General features: G+C 43.7%; 1 protein-coding gene across 2 annotated transcripts; it reads left to right on the forward strand.

Annotated features, from left to right (window-relative positions):
* ASNS (asparagine synthetase (glutamine-hydrolyzing)) lies at positions 1–16,907 on the forward strand. 2 transcript variants are annotated; one of them, XM_083406878.1, is made up of 12 exons: positions 1–229; positions 1,706–1,972; positions 3,147–3,384; positions 7,337–7,522; positions 8,144–8,245; positions 10,229–10,356; positions 11,763–11,889; positions 12,221–12,327; positions 12,950–13,050; positions 13,506–13,587; positions 13,979–14,134; positions 16,445–16,907. In XM_083406878.1, exons 2-12 carry the CDS (start codon positions 1,724–1,726, stop codon positions 16,652–16,654), a joined length of 1,686 nt encoding a protein of 561 aa, XP_083263004.1. In that variant the 5' UTR covers positions 1–229; positions 1,706–1,723; the 3' UTR covers positions 16,655–16,907. The 2 variants fall into 2 exon arrangements, with proteins under 2 accessions (XP_083263004.1, XP_083263005.1); XM_083406879.1 differs by having other exon boundaries at positions 27–337.
* Positions 16,908–24,187: the final 7,280 nt, after the last annotated feature.

Raw genomic sequence — 24,187 nt, forward strand, 5'->3', positions numbered from 1 at the left:
GGGACCGGGAAGCCCAAGCAGGAGGCGGGGCGTAGCGCGGGGCTGATGAAATCCGCCTGTGTGTTACACGAGGCCGGCGCAGGCAGCGGGCGGCTTCCGCTTGCCTCCTTCCCGTTTAAGTCCTAAGCGGGCGGCACGAGGTTGAGCGACGGAGCTGGCCGGTGGGTGCAATCTCTTCTGGCTTGCCGCGGAGCTGTCATTTCATTTCCCGGTGCAGGATCGCCGACAGGTAACGGGCGAAGCGACGAGGGGAGACTTTCTTGGAGTCCGGCTTGTACCTGGTCCTTCGTTGCTATTCTCGCCCCACCCCGGCACACTTTCTGCAAAAAGAGCTCAGGTGCGTGGCAGGGCGAGATCCAGCATTCAGACGGAGTGTGTGATAGCTATTATGGAGATGGGGGGGGTGAGAGGCAGGTTCTATGCTTAGGGATCGTCAGGAAACGAGTTTGTGGGGCGTGTCATAAATGCTGTTATACCGATCTGTGATGTGAGCACGTTAGCAATTATGTGTAAGGTCTGTGGTCTCCTCTGCTCCCTTGCGGAATTGCAAAGGTTCAGAAAAGGACAACCAAGCCGCTTGACAGGAAAGGTTGCAACATTTGGGACTATTTCGTTTTGCTGCACCTGTTGAATGTCTGGTTGTCATGCGGTTCTTACAGGTACTTGGGTATGTTGCCAAGCAAAAAGAAAAAGGAGTGTCCCCCCCCCCCTTGATTATGTTAGACATTCTCTTCTAATAGCTACCCTTGAGTTATAACTAACTTGTGGTCCTCCATATGTTGTTGGAGGACAGCTGCAATCATCCCTGGGTGGCTGAGGCTGATGGGAGTTGTAGTCAAACAACATCAGGAAGAGCCCCCTTCTCAACTTCTATGAGTAATATGTGCTGAACTGCAAAATGACTAGAATCTTTTCTCTGTAGTTTGGGAAAAGACTATAAAGTGTAAGACCGTAGAAGTCTGCCCTAGGGATACTCTCTTGTCTTCTCCACTCCCCATATGTTAGCCTTTCTTGTCTTCAGAAATTAAGACTTATTCCAAATCTTGTCATTCACTGCTGACCAGGTCCTTAGCATTATTATTATTATTTATTTAAGATGAGTGCCAGTGTGATAGTCCTTTTAACAATCCTATAAACATAGAGTGGGAGGTATTCAACTAAGTTTTATTCAGAGTTGAAAGTAATGGACCTAAGTTAGTAACGGTCATTAATTTCAGTGGGCCTGCTCTGAATAAAACTTACAGCTGCTCCAGAAGTAAATCCAATTGACTTCAGTGGAACATACTCCCAGACTGGAGTTACAAAGTGATATACCTAGTGTTAGTCATACTTTGCGTGGGTCTGTTCTGAGTAGGGGTAAATGCTGGCTATCACCCTTCACTGTCTGAAGAGTAAAACTTTGGACAGTGTGAATAGTTGTGTAATACCGGTACTTTCAGACCCTCCAAGTGTTTCCTGTTGGCTTGGCTGGCAAGTGTCCATGAATCTTGCTTTCCTGGATGAAGAACAAAGAAGGGTGGCTGTTTGTAGAAATTTTACAAAGGTTAAATGTACATTTATTGTTCTGCCCCCTTGCCTTTGGCGCTTCCCATCACTGGCACAAAGCACAGTGCAGCCATTGGGCAGAACATTGTACTACCCACCTTGCTCTGGAGATCATTGGCTTGTAACTGAACTCAGGAACTTTGCTACTTTTCCCCAACAGCCTTGAGCAGATACCACCATGTGTGGCATTTGGGCCCTTTTCGGAAGTGACGAATGCCTCTCTGCTCAATGTCTTTGTGCTATGAAAATAGCCCACAGAGGTCCAGATGCGTTTCGGTTTGAGAACGTCAATGGATTCACCAACTGCTGTTTTGGCTTCCACCGTCTTGCGATTGTTGACCAGCTCTATGGAATGCAACCCATACGGGTGAAGAAATTCCCTTACTTGTGGCTGTGTTACAATGGAGAAATCTATAACTTCAAAAAGGTAAACAACAACAACCACCTCAACACTTGCTTCAGTGATCTCTTTAGAGCTAGCTTTGCATGTTCAAAATATTTCTTTGTTGTTTTAACGAGTTTTTTTGTAAGCTGCTTTGGAAGGACTTGACCCGAAATGCAGCATATAAATAAAAATTGTTTATAAACAACAACCCCCCCCCTCTGTTTGGGAATTTGGGCTGGCCATTTTAAGTAGTAGTAGTAGTAGTAGTAGAAGAAGAAGAAGAAGAAGAAGAAGAGTTTGGATTTGATATCCTGCTTTATCACTACCCGAAGGAGTCTCAAAGCGGCTGACATTCTCCTTTCCCTTCCTCCCCCACAACAAACTGTGAGGTGAGTGAGGCTGAGAGACTTCAAAGAAGTGTGACTAGCCCAAGGTCACCCAGCAGCTGCATGTGGAGGAGCGGGGAATCAAACCCGGTTCACCAGATTCTGAGTCCACCACTCTTAACCACTACACCACACTTTACAGTACCTGTAAAGCGTTAGTACAGAAGCATTACTCATGTGATGCAGCAGTTAGGGTGTTGGACTTGGACCTGGGAGACCAGAGTTTAAATCCCCACTTAGTCATGAAGCTCTGTAGTTGACCTTGGGCCAGTTATCGTCTCTCAGTAACTGGGCTATTATGAGGGCAAAATGGAATGGCATGGGGCAGAAGAACCATATTTGCTGTCTTGAGCTTCTTGGAAGCAAGGTGGCATACAAATATAATAATAAATAAAAATATAAGTTTGTGCTACAGAGTTGTTGTTTTTTGCTTTGGCTCCGTGTTTAAAATGCTCAGTAAAAATATTTGATAGGATCCCCCCTTTTTAACCTTCAAGAGTGCACTTCTCTGAACGCATTCAAATCATTTTGTCGTGAAAGGTGTAGGATGAGGGAAAAAGAACTTTATCCCAAGCTTAATTCATGGGATTGGATATTCTGAGACAGCAGCCCCTTAGTCTACTTTTTGAATCATTCAGATGGTGAAGTTGCATGCTGAAGAGACAACTGCACATCTTTCCGGCACTTATTGACAAAACTAATCTACGGCATTTGAACGTTAATGTATAATTGTTCCCTTTTTAGGATGTAAAAATGCCTTCCTTTCATGTGTGCCTGACAATATGCATTGGTTTCATTCTTTAAAAAACTCATTTCTTTCTCTTTTGTAGCTGCAAAAGAAGTTTGAATTTGAGTACCAGACCTTGGTCGATGGAGAAGTAATCCTTCATCTTTACAACAAGGGAGGAATAGAGCAAACAGCCTCCCTGCTAGATGGTGTGTTTGCATTCATTTTGCTTGACACAGCAAACAGAAAAGTGTTTCTGGGAAGAGATACATACGGAGTCAGACCGTTGTTCAAGGTCCTGACAGATGATGGATTCCTGGGTGTCTGCTCCGAGGCCAAAGGTAACCTCAAACTCTGAATCTCTTTTGAAATTGCCTTCATGTGGTACAGATATTGCTGCAACTTGATCCTGCCACAATAAACCTAATTGTTTAATCTCTTCTCTTTCTGAAAGATGTTGCTTCATCTCACTTTTATGAAAGTATGTTTGCCCTGAATGAAGTAGAGAGTGTCTACTTGACACCTTTTCATTGACCAAATTTGTGACAGCTTTCAGCAGAAAGGAAACCCATCCCAGAGAATCAGTGTGTTTTTGAAAGTACTTGCAGTAATTATTTGGTGCCTTGTTTTGGTGCACACCTTAGCTTTTTCTGTTTGTTTGTTTTATCCCACGATAGAAATATGTAGGATGTGATCAAGTTTAAGATGGGTGTAATGGCTTCCAGACCAGTTTTCGCTCTGTCTCCCTCTGCCCCCATTCCTCAAATTCTTTATGGTGTGTATGCATTTTCACACTAAGCAGTATAAATAATGGAAGACCCATCTCTCTGTCCAGCGCCACCCCTACACGGTTGGACTTATTCACTCAGCATAGTGGGATACGTCTAGACAGAGATAAGGAGTTACTCAAAGCCTCCTCTTGTCCGTACTAGCCTAGCACACAGAGTATCCATGCACACACACTGCAAAAGATGGAGATAAGTTTTGCTATACTCTATGGCAGATGTGAGGAACCATCGGCCCTCCCGATGTTGCTGAACTACAACTTTCATCATCCCTTGCCTTTGGCCACACTTGCTGAGGCAGATGGGAGTTGTAGTTCAGCAACATCTGGAAGGCCAAAACTTTCCCTCCCCTGGTTCTATAGGGATCTCTCTGTGCTTGAGCGTTACACCTGTAGCAAACTGAATCGAGCTTCTAGTACTAATAAGAGGAAAATACACCTTTCCTGGTATGTCCCACGGAGGACCTTATGGTCTTCAAACAAAACCATCCTGAAGGTCCCAGGCCACAGAGAGATTAGGCTGGCCTCAACCAGAGCCAGGGCTTTTTCGGCTGTGGCTCCGATCTGGTGGAATGCTCTGTCGCAAGAGACTAGGGCCCTGCGGGACCTGACATCTTTCCGCAGGGCTTGCAAGACAGAGCTGCTCCACCAGGCCTTTGGCCAAGGCACAGCTTGACCTCCTCCTTTGGTAATTCTTCACAGAACTCTAGCCCAATGGTTGCCATTAATTTGATTTGAACTGATTTTATAATGAATTGATTTTAGAATGCTGTGTTATTTTACTGTTGTTAGCCGCTCTGAGTCCAGCTTTGGCTGGGGAGAGCGGGATATAAATAATAATAATAATAATAATAATATAATAATAATTTATTTATTATCATCAAAGAGTGTACAGTTTATTGTGAACAAGCAAGATTTGTTTGTATGCAGGTTGTTAAAAAAATAAGGGATAAGTTTGCATGGGCAGTTGTCAAGCTGGCCCAGCAATTGTCTGCTTAAACCGAAGGGGCAGTAGAGGCAGGAGGGAGGCTGCACGGCAGGGCCGCTTTAGAGAGGGAAGCTAGAATGTGTTACATTTCCTTGCTGAGAAGCAGCAGGTGTATCTGCATCAGAGCTGAAGGGAGAAAGAGAAAATCTGAAGCACAAGTGTGAGCTATTCTAATGCAGGAAAAGCAGAGAGCAGCTCTTCTTCAGCAAGCTGTGCCTGTTGAGGCTGTCCTCAAAACCAGGGCAATGGAAGGAGAGGCGGGTGTTACTGGGGACTTGGGGATCAGCCCCCTGGCTCATATAGATAACAAGGTGCCTCTTGTTGCCAGCAAGCAACCAGAGGAAACGCAATGAGTGGAGGCTGGGCCATTGTAAATACCCCTGAGCCCTGAATTGCATGGAACTATTGTTGTGACAAAGGGAGCTGTGTGCATCTCGTGGAGCTCTGGTTGATCACAGTATGAAAACAACAAAGACGAAAGGGAAGCCATGCCGACTTGAATTGGCACCATATAGGCGAGGGCTGAACCACAAATATTTGGAGAAATAACTCCTTCAGGTTTGGGTCATGTGAAGAAAGTGGAGGTTTTTTGTTTTTTTTAATAGAACATGAGACTGAGGTATCTAGTATACTGAGGCACCAATGCATCTCAGCTTGTGTGTCACTGGGTTCTGTTTCTCTGCAAAGGTGGCGAGTTCAGAGGGTACCGTGTACAAAAGTGCAGTGAGGTGCTCTAATTCCTGGGGGATGGGGAAGATGCTGTCGGACCCCATCAGCCCCCAGTCAACATGGCCAGTGGTCAGGAACGATGGGAGTTGGAACGTAGCAACACTGAGAGGGCCACAAGCCTTGACTAATGAGTGCTGATTCACTTACTGGCAGTGATCATGCCTCCGGCATGGACTTTCTTCAGCAGGGCTCTCAGCAAGTCGGGTGTGTGCAGGGTTTGATTAGATTTGAGGTCGGGTGAAAGAAAGACGTTTGCATTTACTAGAGTCACTGCACTGATATGCGTACTTGTCTCCTTATAGATAGACAAACAAAAACGACAAATTTGTGTGCCCTCCTTTTGCTTTGAACGTTTCCCCCTTTGTAAGCTGTTCAAAATACAGTGGTACCTCTGGATGCCAACGGGATCCGTTCCAGAGCCCCATTCGCATCCTGAAGCGAACGCAACCCACGTCTGATTGGGTCATGATTCGCTGCTTCCGCGCATGCGCTGACGTCATTTTGAGCATCTGTGCATGTGCGAGCGGCAAAACACGGAAGTAACGCATTCTGTTACTTCTGGGTTGCCACAGAGCACAACCCGAAAATGCTCAACCCGAAGCTACTTCAACCCGAGGTATGACTGTGGATATAAGTCATCTGCATCTGGCCATGCTGAAAGAGGAGAAAGGGGTATATGTGTAATAGTAGCTTTCAGCACCCTGGTGCCCTCCAGATGTTAATGATTACAATTCCCATAATCTCCCTCCCTCTCTCTCTCTCTCTCTCTCTCTCTCACACACACACACACACACACGTTGTATTAGATAGATAGATAGGTAGGTAGGTAGGTAGATAGATATAGATATATAGGGGTGTGTGTGTGTTGCAGTTTGGTCTTGTAGGTGGCTCCTCTATTTGCAAAGGTTGAAAGCTACTGTCTCCCTATATATTTTTTTCCTAACCTTGTTCTGGCCCAGGGTTACCGTATTTTTCGTTCTATAGGACGCACATTTTCCCCTCCAAAAATTAAGGGGAAATGTGTGTGCGTCCTATAGAGCGAATGCAGGCTGCACCGCTAAGCCCAAACCCAGAACAGGAAGACGGAGCACTGCGGAGCGCTCCGTCTCGCTGTTCTAGCTTGGGGATGGCTGCGCGCAAAGCCTTTCCAGGGCAGCGGGGTGCCTTCACCCCACTGCCCTGGAGAAGCTAGGAAGGCTGTTCCCAAGCCAGAACAGTGAGACGGAGGGTTCCATCTCGCTGCTCTAGCTTGGGGACGTCTGCGCGCACAGCCTCTCCAGGGCAGAGGGGTGCCTTCACCCTCTGCCCTGGAGAAGCTAGGAAGGCTGTTCCCAAGCCAGAACAGCGAGACGAAGGGCTCCGTCTCGCTGCTCTAGCTTTGGGACGGCTGTGCGCAAAGCCTCTGCAGGGCAGCGGGGCGCTGCGCTCCAAAGGCTTTAGGGATCTTTGAGGCTGGCGGTGGGGGAAAGCAGCGATTCTCCCCACCGCTAGCCTCACAAGCTCTGGTGAATGTACCTTGAACGCACCTTGTTTTAGTGGGGGAAAACAAGAAAAAAATTTTTTCCCCTGTTCTCCTCCTCCTATGGTCCGGTGCATCCTATGGTCCGGTGCGTCCAATGGAGCGAAAAATACGGTAGATTTGCTTCATTTCTTATAATGCTGTAGTTAGCTGTTACAGTTCTGAAAATTTCTGATGCTTTGACAGTGCATATTTTATGTTACATGGGCAAAAGCTAACACCTCTTCTGCCTTCTCTCTCCCTGTGTCCCACAATGCCTTGTTACATATTTAGGTCTTGTCAACTTGAAGCACAGCATGTCCCTTGATCCCAGAGTGGACCCTTTCCCTCCAGGACACTATGAAGTGTTGGATTTAAAGCCAAATGGCAAAGTTGTATCAGTGGAAGTGGTGAAATTTCACAGCCCTAAAGATGAACCTCTGCATGCTGCCTACAGCGCTGTACAAAATATTCCCTCAGGTAACAGCAAATCTAAAATAGTCTTCTTCCTCCCTTAGTAAAGGTGTAAATTTACTGTTCTAGGGATATGATGCCTTGACACTGCTGTTGGGGAATAGACCACAAATTATCAAACCATGATTAAATTATGTGTTTCTGATGGAGAACTTTGTGTTCTGTCTAAGCAGTCTGATTTCGAAAAGCCAATGTGTGGGTAGAGTGCTGGGTTCAAATGCTTGGAAAGTTCTGCTTTAAACAAGCCATAGTTCCCTGTGACGTGCAAACCCAGGGAACTGCGGCTTGGAAACACGTCACCCCCCAAATGTTGTTGGACTACAAGTCTCGTAATCCTTGACCATTGGCCACGTCTGAGGCTGATTGGAGTTGGAGCCCAACAACTGCTTGAGAGCCACATCACTGGTATGGAGAGACAGTATGGTGTCATGGATAAGGTCTTGGTCCACGATCAGGGAGACCATGGCTCAGCCATGAAAGCTCACCTTGGGCCAGTGGCTATCTTTCGTCTTAACTACCTTGTAAGAAAATTAAAAACAGAGGGTGAGGAATACTTACACAAGCTTCTTGGATAAAAGGTGGAGTATTAATAAATGAATATTTTTCTCTCTTTTTCTCCCCTGATAGGTTTTGATGTTGAAACAGTTAAAAGCAACATTCGGCTTTTGTTTGAAAATGCTGTCAGAAAACGTTTGATGGCTCACAGAAGAATTGGCTGTCTCTTGTCAGGTAAAAAATAATGTGTTTTATGATTACCATTGCCTTTCACTAATACAGCCACAACCTGTTTGTAGTGCATGTGATCTCTTACTGTAGGTGCATGAGTCCCCCCCCCCCCCACTCCCAATATAGAAACAATTTAATGGAAACCATTAAACCAGACCATAAAATTCAGGCAACACTTTTTCTTGGCAAGCAATTCTGACTGGCAGGTGGCTGGATACAGCAGAAAGCACATGACCAAAACTGGAAAAATCCCTTACCTGACAACGAGTCAGAAGTTCCATAGAGGGCTAAGGGCCACACTGACCTATGATCAACCTTCCAGGCAGGGGCTAAAGTCTAAAAGTGAACATGGCCATTCTTGAAAAAGGACACATCTTGAGGGTCTTGGAGAAAGGCCGGAAAACCTTTTTGACATCAAGGCAGGGGCTTCATGGTTAATTTGAATTGAGCTTGGATGTGGGCTGGAAGCCAATGGAAGTTCTTTGAGCACAAATGGCTAGCCTGTGGTCCTCCCAGATATTGTTGGACTCCAAATCCCATCAGCCTCTCCCAAAATGGCCCACCATCAGGGATGTTGGGAAATGTAGTCTGGAGGGCCACAATTTAGCCACTTTTGTCTTTGACCAATGGGAATGATGATTAGGCTAGGGAAGCTGCAACATAATGAGATGCTCACTTTATGTATGTAGGTTTGTTCAGGGTTGATTGCAGTACACTTTGTCATGAAATTCTACTCTATATTGATCCAGAGCAGAACTGCGACGTATAGTTAGCAGTGTGTAAACTTAAAACATGTTGCAGGATTCCCTAAAAACAGACCAGAGGCAATTGTTTTTCGTCCAGCAGAGCTTTACTGCTGCTGAAGGCAAATGAGCAATAATGGCCCAAATCCAGTAGATTCAGGATTGGCACTGTCCCGTTGCAGCAGACTTAGTTAAGTTGTCCAGTAAGAAATCCAGTTGCAGCAGACTTAACTTAAACTTACAACAACTTATAATAAGACTAAACCTTAACACTAAGCATACTATGTACAGAACACCACACCAGAAGGAAAAGAGATAGAAAGAAAAAGTGAAACCCAGGATCATTCTGGCTTATTATAGTCAGTATGACCTTGACAGAAGAGATAAGAGAACCAGTTTATTATTTTTTAAAAGATATTTATTAAAAGTTTTTTAGTTACAGTAAAAAAAAAAATGTAAAAGAAAACAGAAACAATGGAAAATTTAACAAACAATACATCAAAAATAAGAAAAAAAGAAAAAGAAAAAAGACCAATACACCAAAACAGCATAATAAAAAGAAAAAAGAAAACACATCCAAATTCCATATCATTATCTTTCATTTACTTGTTTCCTCGACTTCCTCGCACCTCCCTTTTTTGTATTCTAGTTCAAATTAGCTAATTCAGCAAATCCCTTCCCTCTTTCTCAATTTTTTGTTCTATAATTTGTCTTCACCTAATCTAACTTTAAATTTTCCACTTTAGCCCATTAACAATCAGTTTTTGCTTAATTCTTTATTACATTTCTGCTAAAACCATATAGCTTCATTCCAGTATTCTTCTAACATTCATTAATTTTGCAATATTTCTGTAAGTATACTTTAAATTTTTTCCAGTCTTCTTCCATCGACTCTTCTCCCTGGTCTCGGATTCTGCCAGTCATTTCCGCCATTTCCAGATAAGAGAACCAGTTTAAACCAGCTGTACTCAGCTTCCCAGAAGGAATAACCCAAACATCACAAACCTTCTGCTTGTTTCTTTCACATAGAGAAGCTTCCAGAACCCCCTTGAATTAATTTGAATAAGAAAGATCTCTACAAATCAGATCAATACTTTCTGCACTAAGAAATGCAAACTGACACACTTTGCTACTGGTGTGGTCCACCTAAAATATGCATGTTTATATTCTCTTCTCACAAGGGCATTTTATATGTCAGCTACATGTTCCTGGTTAGGCATAACTGCTAAAGGTGTTTTGACAGGGGGCCTGGATTCTAGCTTGGTTGCTTCAATGCTAATCAAATTGATGAAAGAAGGAAACACTCGCTACCCATTACAAACCTTTGCAATCGGCATGGAAGATGCTCCTGACCTGCTGGCTGCCAGAAAGGTATAGTACTATTTTAGTTCAAAAGGCACATGCTCCACATTCACCTGTATGTTGTGATCACACTCTCTAGAGAACCAGCAACCTCATACCTGGCACTGATCAAAGAAACCAATACATTAGTGCAGTTTTGAAATCCGTGGTTAAAACCAGCAGAGTTTTGAAAGGTTCGGTCTGCCATTGTGATTCAAAATGGTGTGCGGTCATCCTCAAACATAGGTGAAAACTTGCTCCTTTATCTCAGGATCCATATAGAAATTTTGGTTACAATATGTTTGGAAGTGTGTCTAAACGCACAGCAAACAGACATCTTTCCAAAATGTGTAGTAGATGATACTGAGCCCAGGATACATCATGTTGAGAATCTAGACTTTTTTAAATGAGCAAGTTTGTAGCCCACTACACTGAAGCCATGATTCCTTGTTGACGTGAGCTGGGCTTCTGATCTATGGGTGATTCACTAATAGTGCTGCCACAGATGATCTCAATGATAGACCTGGGACATAGGAGAGTAAGGCTGTTGTTAAGGTATCCTGAGCCTAAGTTGTTCATGCCTTCGTACAGTTAGATTCAGGACAGGCAAAACAGAGAGCTTCTTCACACAATGCATAATTTAATTGATGGAACTCACTGCCACAAGATGCGGTGATGGCCTTTTTTTAAAATGAGGATTAGACGCATTTGTGGAGGCTAGCCAATTAAACATGAAACCTCCATCTTCAGAAGATACCACTGAATGACATTCGCAGGAAGGCGGCTTTAATGCCCTGCCTGTGAGCGTCTCAGAAATATATAGTTGGCCACCCTGGGATACTGAACTACAAAGGCCTTTTGGTTGGATCCTGCAGGGCTTTTCTTTTTGCACCAGCTCTTTGCATAACTCATTGCTCTACCCCATAATTAGCAGAAGCAAATTCTATTGTACATAACTAAATAGGTTGGTTTGCAAAAGAAAAATAGTAGAATTCAGCTTTTCTTGACCTGGTCTTGAGATTATTTGGGGGTGTAGATTTTTTAAAAAAGAAATAAATAGATTGGTGTATATACATTCGTACCTCAGAAGTCAAATGCCTTGCGCCTCAAACATTTTGACTCCAGAATGCTGCAAACCTGGAAGTGGGTGTTCTGGTTTGCGAACGTTCTTTGGAATCCAAACATCCAGCGCAGCTTCCTTGGCTTCTGATTGGCTGTAGGAGCTTCCTACAGCCAATCAGAAGCTGCGCCTTGGTTTCCGAACATTTTGGAAGCCTAACGGACTTCCGGAACAGATTCCATTCAACTTCCGAGGTACAACTGTGCTGCCTTGCCTAACCATAAGCTTCTGCTTCATTCTAGATGCAGCTTAACTTTGGCCTTGAATCCCAGTTGAGCCCCTTCACAGGTCACTTAATATAAATTCTTATTAACAGGTAGCAGCTTACATTGGGAGTGAACATCACGAGGTCATTTTTAATTCTGAAGAAGGGATTCAGGTACTAGAAGACGTTATACTTTCCTTGGAAACCTACGACATTACAACTGTACGAGCTTCAGTGGGTAAGATACATATTTTTTCCCCTTCTTCCCCAGAGAGGAAGGTGCTGTTGAAGCAGATCATTCCTCCATCCTTACAGGCCCATTTTGACGCATGGGCGGGGTTTCCCAACTGTCAGTCAACTGATGTCCCCCCGCCAGGATGGGCCTTCCATTCCTGCTATAACGTGAAGCTTACAAAGATACGAGTGCCTGTCTTTGTCTCTGAAACGCCTTTGGCTTTTCACTTCTTCAGACAATACTGCTTAAGTGGCATGTTAGGGGAAGCCTTGGCCTGAGGATGTAGTTGGGAAAACAACAAAATTGTTTTTTGAAATGGTCTCTCTGTGATTAGGCATGTATCTGGTCTCCAAATACATACGGGAGAAAACGGACAGCGCTGTCATTTTCTCAGGAGAAGGCTCAGATGAGTTGACACAAGGATACATCTATTTTCATAAGGTAAAATGCTTGTTGTGTTTCTCAAATAATGCTCATTCTTGCCTGCGGACGAACACACCACAATAAGAGAGTAAAAGGTGAAAGATCTATATGATCTGAGGTGAAACCAGAGTACACCTGAAGGTGATAATGAAGGCGCCAGGTGAACTTCCCTGGGGAGAGCATTCCACAGACGGGGAGCCACTGCAGAGAAGGCCCTGCTAGGGATGATGGGAGTTGTAGTCCAAAAACAGCTGGAGACCCAAGTTTGGGAAACACAGGTGTACACGGACTGGCAGCAGCTCTCTGCCTAGTGCTCTCCTAGCTCTGCCTGAAAATGCCAGGGATTGGATCTGGAGCTTTCTGCATACAAGGCAACATCTGTGCTATTGAAGTCACATCCATAGCATCCATTTAAAGCACGCAACTTTCCCCCAAAGAATTCTGGGGACTGTAGTCTCTTAAGGGTGCTGGGAATTGTAGCTCTGTGCAGGGTAAGTTACAGTTTCCAGGATTCTTTGGTGGAAGCCATGTGTTTTAAATGGATGCTGCAGCCCTGTGTCCTCTGCTGATTTATGTCTGCTTGTGTTAGCCCAAGTTACTTGCCCAGGAAGGTCATCTTTCTCTTGTGTCCTTGATGCAGGCACCCACCCCAGAAGAAGCTGCAGAGGAAAGCGAGAGGCTCCTCCGAGAACTCTACCTCTTCGATGTCCTCCGTGCGGACAGGACAACAGCTGCCCATGGGTACTTCTGCTTTGTAACGCTATATTGCAGTGTCAATGGGGCAAAAGTCAAAATGCATTGCCATTGCTTCGAAAGGTAGACTTGGGGTACCTTTTAGTTTTTCAGTAATCTGCAACGAGTCTCCAGGAAGAACCAAAAACAAACTACAGTCCCTATTTAAAGTTAAATTGAAATAAGTTCTTTAACACTGATTCTCTATGGTGGTTTGGGGTTTTTTCGAGAAAGAGACGAGAGACCCTGTTGTCCGGTAGGTGGCGCTGTCTATAACCTAGCACAGTGAGAAGATTTTGAAATGTATAGATGTCGCACAAGGAAAAATACTACATTTAGAGCTCTGTGCAAGTGTCTGACTACAGACGGCTTTAGGATTTCTTAGTTGTTAGATATATTCTCGTACAAAAACAACATCTACTTATAAGTTTAATAAGTAGCTATTGATGTTTTCTCTTTTTCAGTCTGGAAATGAGAGTTCCATTTTTGGACCACCAGTTTACTGCTTATTACCTATCTTTGCCAGCAGAACTCAGAACACCAAAGGTAAACTATGCACATATAACCCAGCTAGGAAATTTATACTGTAATCCCAGACAGGTTTACTGAGAGGTTAGCCCTATTAAATTCAGCGAGGCGCCTTCCTTATTAAGCATGTTTAGAAGTTCAGGCTTAGGCTATGATCACCAGTGGGCTCATTGATGAAAGGTTGAGTCTCACCTGGGAGATCTATTTAGAATTCCAGCTTAATACACCAAACCGTATGATTGACTTTGGCATTTACCTCTCTAACTTCATTCTTAAAATGCTGTGTTGTGTCTGTGGCACTGTCTAACGGAGCTGCTTCTGAAACAACGGATTGTGTTTCTAGTCTAAATCTTTTTTATATTTTAATGTCAGTCTTTTGGTGGCTGATATTTGTGGTATCTCTTAACAGAATGGAATTGAGAAACACCTTTTAAGAGAGGCCTTTGAAGATACCAACTTATTGCCGAAAGAAATACTCTGGAGACCCAAAGAAGCCTTCAGTGATGGCTTAACTTCTGTCAAGAAATCATGGTTCTCAATCCTCCAAGACTATATTGATACTCAGGTACACTGTTACATGTTTTATATTCTTCTACAAGTCTGAAACTTATAGAAGTTGCTTTTTTTGTGTCTTTCAAGTGAGTCCACATATTTATACAGGTGACTCTCCATTTATGTGGGGGTTACATTATGCCCCCATAAGTGAAATCCACATAAATGGGGAACACCTCACTGTGCCTACAGCTCGCAAGGAGACCCTCTTTGGAGCCTGAAGGAGACACCCTCTTTCGGCTCTGGAGAGGGTCTTCTTAAAAGCTGGAGGGGCAGCAGGGCTTTGCTGAGATCTCCCCTCCCACTTCGAGGGGTTAGTGGTTCTGGGGCCAAAACATAGACCAGAGGCAATTGTACTTCATCCAGCAGAGCTTTAGTGCTACTGAAGGCAATTGAGCATAATGTTCACAAATCCAATACATTCAGGATTGGCAGAGTCCATAAGAAATCCAGTTGCATCAGACTTAATTTAAACTTACAGTAAGGAAGTGGCTCCTGCCCTGTGGAACGCCCTCCCATCAGATGTCAAAGAGATAAACAACTATCTGATGTTTAGAAGACATCTGAAGGCAGCCCTATTTAGGGGAGTTTTTAATGACTGATGTTTTAATGTATTTTTTTATCTTTGTTGGAAGCTGCCCAGAGTGGCTGGGGAAACCCAGTCAGATGGGCAGGGTATAAATAATAAATTGTTATTATTATAACTTATAATAAGACTAAACCTTAACACTATATCATACAGAACACCACACCAGAACAAAGAGATAGAAAGAGAAAGTGAGAAACCCAGGCTCCTCCTGGCCTGACTATTATAGTCAGCATGACCTTGACAGAAAGGATAACAGAACCAGTTTAAACCAGCTGTACTCAGCTTCCCAGAAGGAATAACCCCAACATCAGAAACCTTCTGCCTGTTTCTTACACATGGAAAGAAACCTTCCAGAACACTCTTGGACTCAGTAGAATAGGAAAGATCTCTACACATCAGATCAATACTTTCTGTACTAAGAAACACATTTGAATTGAATGTGTGTAGATTGGGGTGGTGGTGCCTGTATATCACTCTGTACATTGCATACAACCCTGACTTCCAAACAAAGAAAAACCAAGTTCTCTTCCCTCTCCCATTTTATCCCTGCAACAACTGTGTGAGGTAGTTAGTCTGGGAGATAGCAACTGGGCCAAGTCACTTGCTGAGAGCTCTACAACTGAGGAGGGATTTAAACCCAGCTCCAAACCCCCATCTTTGCTTGAAAACTGCTAAACTAGCACTCTTACACTTGTGAATGGAAATGCAGATGTGTCAATCACTTGTAATAAGTGAAGTGGTAGCTGTGAGATTACACCCAAGGATGCTTCCCTCAGCTGCAGTGCTGAGACATCTGCACTGTGGCTTATCCATGGCCTGTTGTGTTAAAGAATTTAAATCAGGGGTGGGGAACCTGTGGACCTTGAGTAGTTGTTGGCCTCCAAAACCGATAATTGTCAATGTTCAGAGATGATGGGAGTTGGGCTTCAGCAGTTTCTGGAGGGCCACAGGTTCCCCATCCTTTTCACAAGTGAAGATCGATTGGATCTTGCTTTGCTGGCAGGTAACGCGGGTGGCGCTGTGGGTAAAACCTCAGCGCCTAGGGCTTGCCGATCGCATGGTCGGCGGTTCGAATCCCCGCGGCGGGGTGAGCTCCCGTCTTTCGGTCCCAGCTCCTGCCCACCTAGCAGTTCGAAAGCACCCCTAAGTGCAAGTAGATAAATAGGGACTGCTTACTAGTGGGAAGGTAAACAGCGTTTCCGTGTGCTGCGCTGGCTCGCCAGAGCAGCTTCGTCATGCTGGCCACGTGACTTGGAAGTGTCTGTGGACAGCGCTGGCCCCCTGCCTCTTAAGTGAGATGGGCGCACAACCCTAGAGTCGGACATGACTGGCCCGTACGGGCAGGGGTACCTTTACCTTTACTTTAACTTTTATACTGGCAGCCTCTCATACCCAGTGTTACTTGGGAGTTCTAAAAAACCAAAAGTTCAGTGCAGTTTTAAAAGTTCCAAGCCACCATCTTGATTCAAGATGGTGTCCTGTTGTATCCAGACATAGGCGAAAGTTTCCTCCTTGATCTCAGGAATCCCTCATGCAAAATTGAGTTACAATATCTTCAGAGGTGTCCAAATGCATTTCAAACAAGCAGATTTTCCAAAATATGTAACAGATCTGTCAGGAAAACATGGACTGATTTGGGCAGGGGGAGTCATAAACTTGGATGGCTAGTCAAAAACTGGGATTTATGTTTGCAGTTCTCACGGTTTCCATTTTCTTTCCCTTTTGTGCCCATAGGTTGATGATCTTCTGCTGGAGAAGGCGGCGGAGAAATTCCCCTTCAACCCCCCTAAAACAAAAGAAGGCTATTACTACCGCCAGATCTTTGAGAAGCATTTTCCAGGCCGCTCCGACTGGCTCCCTCACTACTGGATGCCGAAGTGGATCAAGGCCACAGATCCATCTGCTCGCACTTTGAAACATTACAAATCGGCTACGAAAGAATAGACGTTTCTAACCTGTTTTGAAGTTGCTCTGTGGGTGGTGGCTTGTGAGCCTATAATTGTCCTTAGCCTAAAAGAGAAAGCAAAAAACCCAAAGCATTTTTTTTTTTAAATAAAGCAATGTGCAAATTGGGATAAAATGGGACTGTACTACTGATTTAAATGACAGCACAGTTTAAATGACAGTTTCTGTTTATGCTTAAGCTGCATTTTACAGCTAATACACTCCAAAGTAATTATTAAAGCCTGTGGGATCACTCACTGACTGCTTTTCTTACTCCTGGGAAGAGGCCCTTGTGGATTGATTCTGCCTCTGTGGTGGAAATAGCTTGATTGTCATTGGGTATTAACATACCTTGATTTGGAATTGGATGGGGGGGCCCACTCTGGGCGACTTCCAACAGAATATTAAAAACATGATAAAACATCAAACATTAAAACTTCCCTAAACAGGGCTGCCTTCAGATGTCTTCTAAAAGTTAGATACAGTGGTACCTCGGGTTACAGACGCTTCAGGTTACAGACGCTTCAGGTTACGGACTCCACTAACCCAGAAATAGTACCTCGGGTTAAGAACTTTGCTTCAGGATGAGAACAGAAATCGTGCTCTGGCGGCGCGGCAGCAGCGGGAGGCCCCATTAGCTAAAGTGGTGGTTCAGGTTAAGAACAGTTTCAGGTTAAGAATGGACCTCCAGATCAAATTAAGTACTTAACCCGAGGTACCACTGTAGTTGTTTATTTCGTTGACATCTGATGGGAGGGTGTTTTACAAGGCGGGCACCACCACCACTGAGAACGCCCTCTGCCTTGTTCCCTGTGGCTTCACTTCTTGCAGTGAGGGAACTCCCAGATGGCCCTCGGAGCTAAACTTCAGTGTCCGGGCTGAACGATGGGGGTGGAGACAATCCTTCAGGTATACTGGGCCGAGGCTGTTTATGGTTGGGCTCAACCTGATGGTGATTTTGGTGCTGGTTTTGTTTTTCTGGATCAAGTATTTGCAAAGAGAGATAAATAAGGGCAGGCAAGGAAGAGGTGTTGGTTTATATTCAGGTCTAGTTCATGTGTGTCCCAAGCCATTGACATCTCTGCATGCTTGTTAAACCCTTGGAAAGATGTAACATGATCCTCTGCATACAAGCGCGGCTTCCAGCAGTGACTTGTATGACTGCGATAGCATCCCCACCCCGACCTGCTGTGATTTACGGAATCATTGTGGCTGTTCCTGGTCAGCCTTGTGGGTATTGCATTGCCTTCCATACATTTCAACAACTGGCGTGAGTAGCACTCTGACGGTGAACCCATCACCAAGATGGGGATGGAGCTGGGTAGGGTGATGTGGTGAGAGAACTGGGCATCAGGGTGATGGTTGCCCTGTATCAGTAGGAACCAAGGGCTGCCACTGTAGAGATGATGGGGTTGGAGTCATCGGTGCCAGGGCCCTGGGTGCCCGAGCACCCACAAAATTCCTCATGAAGGGACCAGGCACCCACAAATTTCAGCGTTGAGGCTACGCACGTTGCAAAGGTAAAAAAAAGGTAAAGGACCCCTGGACGGTTAAGTCCAGTCAAAGGCGACTGGGGTTGCGGCTCTCATCTCGCTTTCAGGCCAAGGGAGCTGGTGTTTGTCCACAGACAGCTTTCTGGGTCATGTGGCCAGCATAACTAAACCACTTCTGGCTCAACAGGACACCATGACAGAAACCACAGCTCATGGGAACACTCTTTACCTTCCTGCTACAGTGGTACCTATTTATCTACTTGCACTGGTGTGCTTTGGAACTGCTGGGTTGGTAAAAGCTGGGAACGCGAGCTCACCCAGTTACGCAGATTTGAACTGTTGACCTTCTGATCAGCAAGCCCAAGAGGCTCAGTGGTTTAGACCACAGCGCCACCTGTGTCCCTTTGCATGCTGCATGGCACCCAAGGCCCCAGGTACCCACGGCCGCGGGGCCTGAAACACCTGGTTGCTCAACAACATCCAGAAGACCAAAGACATTTGTTTCAGGAATGCCTGAAGAATCGGGCTGCAATCCTATACCTACTCAACTGGGAGTAAGCTGTAATGAACTCTGGGAGATTTGTTTCTTAATAGAGATGGAAAGAGTTGTACTCCTTATCAGTTTGAATCAGATGGTTATGTTTTCCCTTAGCAATAACCTTTGTAACTTCAGTACAAAAAATACCATGTATTATTTTTTTTCAGATTTCCAAATTCTGGTGGCAATAATAATAATAATAGGTAATTATTGTACAAAAGCATTCAGTCTAATATAGGCACCCTAAACTTTAAGAGTTTGAGGACAGTTTTACACAAGCTGGCAAACAAGCCATAGCATATTTTTATTAAAATGTTTAGAAACAATTGAATACAATTCTCATTAATAAAATAAGAGTTTTCCCCCCACCCTCTTTTTTTAAAGGGATGATTTTTTTCTGGATAGTGCAGTATTCTGTCTTTTCCTGATTTAAAAGCAATTTTGAAACCACAAGGTGGCACCCTAGAACTTTCAGATAATATTTATAGAGTGGCATTTGTACAACCTTGGTTACAAGAAGATTTGCACAACTGTATAATTTACAGTATAAGTCTGCAGTCAAAGTAGTGGCTAGTTTCATTTATTTAATACATTCATACTCTAACTTCATTTAGGCCTAGGGTCTTTGCAAGGCTGCCATCAATAGATAAGACTGATATGAACAGAAAATACGAATTAAAATAAAGTATTTTGTGTATGTAATAATAAAAATAAAATTCATTATTTATATGCCACCCATCTGACTGGTTTGCCCCACCCACTCTGGGCGGCTTCCAGCAAATTGAAACATGTATAATAGAGTTTGGCAAATCTGTCAGTTTTGGTTTCTGTCATTTTTCCAGTCTTCAGGCCAGTTCTCCACATTTCTGCTTCAGTTGGTGAATTTAAAGATAAAATAAGAAGTCCTAATGAAAATTCATCCATGTCTTTCTACACATTTCTCCTAATAAATACATTTTTTCAAAACATTTTCTCTTAATACAGCACATTTTAATATATATTATTTTTTCCCTAATATATGAATTTATATCTGCACTTTACCCTAGTATATGCATTTTAGCACACACAACTTGACTGGAGAACTGCTCTGCAAAATTCAGAGACGTGCAAATTTTGAAGGATGGCTGTGTTTCGATTCGGGTATTGTTTTGGAATGAATTAGTTTTGCCTCGAAATGCAAACTCAAGTCGGATTTCTCCTGCTATCCCTAGCCGTGTAATGCTCTTCCTTAATTGCCATTTGTTTGCCTTGCTAACAAATGTTGCTAACAAATTGCACACAATTTTTTTCTTTTCACCTGCAGGTGGCAGTATCTGTTCCATCCTACCTTGCTTTTCTTGTTTTTAAATGGAACATGGGGTTTAGAGAACCAATTTTGTCCATATTTTTAACCACACCAAACCAAATCTTGCTAGCCTCTGAGTTAGATGATAGCCCCGGCTTTAACAAAAGGGGAAGATATCTTAGGTATTGTACAAATGCTATGTGCGATATGGGATATTTTTTAAAAAACCAAGCTGAAAAAGAAAAGCTTATTCAATTAACTGTGGGGGCGCAATTATTATGCAAGACTATATGCCTTGTGCCAGAGATATTTTGCAAAGGGTGATGAGTCAGTGTTATTATTCTACATCTTTATTCATTGCTGAAAATAATTTAAATAAGTAATCCCTGATAAAGGAAACTAGGGAGATCTTACAGTCTTATTACTTTACTATACTGAGTTGTTGTGGTCCCCGTCCCCCCCCCCCCCCCGCTCTGCATTGCCTTGAATTCTTGAAAAAAGCAAAACCAGAAAGGTAGATGAAGAAGCATGGGAAGAAAGGAAGAGGAAGATAGTTCGTTTGATATCCTGCTCTCAGAAAGCAAGATGTTGGGCAGGGGAATATAGGGCACAGGTTACAATGAACCAGGGTTGGTGCTTGTTTTGGGGAAGAGGCTTGGAGTGTGGAATGTTAAGTGGGAGGGAGGTTCTGAAAGGACCATTGAACAACATTTGGGGTAATGGGGAGAAATTAGTCTATTGAAAGAGGAGGAGGAAGGACAACATGAGCATTCAGGGTCTGGAGTGTGGTTCATTTGATGAACCACAACCCCCGTTCCCCTTTTAAAATTAAGATTACGTTTCTAGAATTTGTGGAAACTTGAGATGCGAGGCAAAATGTAAGTACATAGGAAGAACCTCCTGGACAAGGTTAATGGCCCCTCCTGTTCTCACAGTGGACAACCAGATGCCCATGGGAAGTCTTCAAGCAGGATATGAGCTCAACAGCAGTCTGCCCACCTGTGATTCCAAACAGCTGGTATTCAGAGGCAAAAGGTAAAGGACCCCTGGACAGTTACGTAAAAGGTAACTATGAGGTGTGGCACTCATCTTGCTTTCAGGCCAAGAGAGCCGGCGTTTGTCCACAGACAGCTTTTCGGGTCATGTGGCCAGCATGACTAAACCACTTATGGCGCAACAGGACACCATGACAGAAACCAAAGCTCATGGGAACACTGTTTACCTTCCTGCCACAGTGGTACCTATTTATCTACTTGCACTGGCATGCTTTTGAACTGCTGGGTTGGTAGAAGCTGGGAAGAGCAAGGCGAGCTCACTCTGTCATGGGGATTCAAACTGCTGACCTTCCATTTGGCAAGCCCAAGAGGCTCAGTGATTTAGACCACAGCGCCACCCTCATCTCTTTTCATTCAGAGGCATACTTTCTCCAACAGTGGAGGCAGGCCATAACATTCATCGCCAGTAGCTGTTAATAGCCTTGTCCTCTGTGAATCTGTCTAATCCTCTTCAAGTTGGCACCATTCTCCTCCTTTGTTTTGAGAGAAACTTGCCTGCTCTTACCTTTATAATAATAATAATAATTTTATTATTTATACCCCACCCATCTGGCTGGATTTCCCCAGTCACTCTGGGTGGCTTACAGCACGTTTAAAAACATAGTATAACGTCCAACATTAAAAGCTTTTCAATACCTTTCAGTTATGTATTCTCATTTATTTGAAGCCCCTTTACTTACCCCTGGAAAAATTACCGTGGACTCCCATGGCAGAGGGTGCAGAGCAGATAAGATGGAAAGTAGTAGGTTCAGGAGATTACTAGTTCCGGGTTTTGTTTTCCTCCAGCCTCAACTAAAGACTTTGGGGTTCATCCTGGGCGATTGTTAGCAAAGCTCATCCCTTTGTACCTCACCCTAATGAAATACCTGCCCCTACACTCACAGAGTTGTTGTTTGCCTAGCTCGTCCTGTGAAAAGTTCCTGTTAGTTTAAATGTTAGGTTTTTTAGCTTATGCAACAAATTAACCTTGGAGCTTTTTGAGAGAAAACGGCAGTTCTATCCTTACAGTTATAATAATGTGGAAGGACAGGACATTTTCAAGAACCGGCATTTAACACCTTTCTCTGTTCAAATGGCCTTGGCTGTTCGAAAGAAGCAAAAAGCTTTCCACATACAATGACAGCATTAGTACGAGAGAGACAAAAAATAATAATAATAAAAAGGCTTTCTGCATCTTTCAAGAGTGCACTTTTGCCATTCTGCTTTACCTCTTTAAGCAACTTCAGTTTTTATGGTTCTGGTGGTTTTCCTTCTCTTGGGGAGGCGGGGTGGGGAGAAACTGGGTTTAAAGAACTTTCCCCAGAAGAAACTCATCTGTTAAGAGTGCTAGAGTAAGCTACAGTTCCCAGGATTCTTTGGGAGAAGTGTCAGCCATGTTATTTCTGAAATGGAAGTACTAGTCCTTTGAGTACCAATGAGGTTTTTCTCCTTTCCACCGAAAGGCTCAAAGAATCCGTGTTTGCATGCATTTGGCAATGTAAAGATGTATTGAAGTGCTAGTATTTGCATTTTTTATTTTGCATGTGTGCATGCCCTCCAACATTTCTCCAGTGAAAATAGGGACTTCCCCTTCCATAATGATAATTTTACTATTTATACCCCACACATCTTACTGAGTTGCCCCAGCCACTGTGGATAGCTTCCAACATATATAAAAAGATAATAAAACATTAAACATTAAAAACAACAACCCTTCCCTGTACAGGATTGCCTTCAGTCTGCTCAGGGGTCAGATAACTCCATACCCTCCAACATTTCTCCAATGAAAACAGGGACATCCTAAGGAAAAGGGGGACATTCTGGGATCAAATCAGAAACCAGGGTGGCTTCTCTAAATCAGGGATGTCCCTGGAAAATAGGGACACTTGGAGAGTCTCTCTGTGTTGTTGTTGTTGTTGTTTTAAAATGTGAAATCACATGTACAACCCCCCCCCCCAAAGAAACATAATCAAAGCTACAAAATGCAAGAGCACTGCAAGGGTTGCATTTCCTGAATAAACAGAGTTGATAAGGTAGAAAAATAAAAGCTGCAAAGCACACCATGAATGCCAAATTTTGCAATTTCGTATTTGTATATCTGCATTTGACATGTCAGAAATGAAACCCCACCAAATGGCATATAAATGTTCTATGTCTTCCTTACCCTTAGAAGAGCGTAATTGATATTTATTTATTTAAACAATTTATGTATGCTTAGCTAGACTTGAAGCGGTTTGAAAGATACAATACAAAAACGTCAATCAAAATGCCTGTGGGGTTTTGTTTTGTTTTTTTGGTTTTTTTGGGTAAAGTTCCTCAGTAGATGCCAGAAGTTCAGTAGGGAGAGGACCTATCTGGCCTCAACTGAAAGGTGCTGGGTTGGCAGAGCAAGGTGTGAGAAGACTCAAAGCTTTTGAGCATGATTTGTCTATTTAATTCCTGACAATTCGGCTCCTGACTCCTTCAGCCCTCTCCTCTCCTGGACACAGCCCCTCCGATGCCTTGTCACTTAGCTTCCCGCTGCCTTCTCCATTTTGCAGGTGCCCAGGGATGTGAATTGACACAGCTGGAGCTGAGGTTACCTGTCAGTAGTTAACAGATGGTGCTGTCTCTGTAGATGATAGTGGAAGAAGGAATGTCAGCAGGGTGTGAAACTTTTTCAATTCGCCCCCCTCCCGCAGCAGGTCTTCGCAAAACATCAAACACACATGCACAATGAAATCATGATGTTACCCATGTTAACAGAAGGGTGAGAGAACGGTGAGTGAGGAATGTGTTTGATGAGCATTGAAGGGCATGTCAACATCTCAGAGGAAAGCTGACTGAGTCATTCATTGCCCGGAGTCTAAAAATCAATGTGGAATGGAAAGATCTTCAAAAGATACTGGGGAAAGTACTGTTGAGGGAGGGTGGGAGTGGGTGGGGGGTGGATGGCTTAAATGATGTCATGTTCCAATTTCTAAGTAATATAAAATCATAGAAATGTAGAGTTGGAAGTGTCTTTTTGCTCAATGTGGGGCTTGAACCCACAACCATGAGATTAAGAGTCTCATGCTCTACCAACGGAGCCATTCTAAAGACACAAACTTGTTTTGCATGAATAAATGAAACACAGGAAGCTGTTTTTTACTGAGTCAGATCATTGATCTAGTTTGATAATGTTGACCCTGACCCACAGTGGGC

This window comes from Podarcis tiliguerta (assembly GCF_965153285.1).
Source record: "Podarcis tiliguerta genome assembly, chromosome: 12".
In the NCBI taxonomy this organism is placed as follows: domain Eukaryota; kingdom Metazoa; phylum Chordata; class Lepidosauria; order Squamata; family Lacertidae; genus Podarcis; species Podarcis tiliguerta.

What these genes read in the sequence shown, in the direction of transcription:
- ASNS (XM_083406878.1), top strand. Translation starts at nt 1,724, where the DNA reads ATGTGTGGCATTTGGGCCCTTTTCGGAAGTGACGAATGCCTCTCTGCT. An exon ending in ACCTGCTGGCTGCCAGAAAG is followed by an intron (nt 10,357 to 11,762) that starts GTATAGTACTAT and finishes TCTTATTAACAG; the next exon opens with GTAGCAGCTTACATTGGGAG. An exon ending in CAGAACTCAGAACACCAAAG is followed by an intron (nt 13,588 to 13,978) that starts GTAAACTATGCA and finishes ATCTCTTAACAG; the next exon opens with AATGGAATTGAGAAACACCT.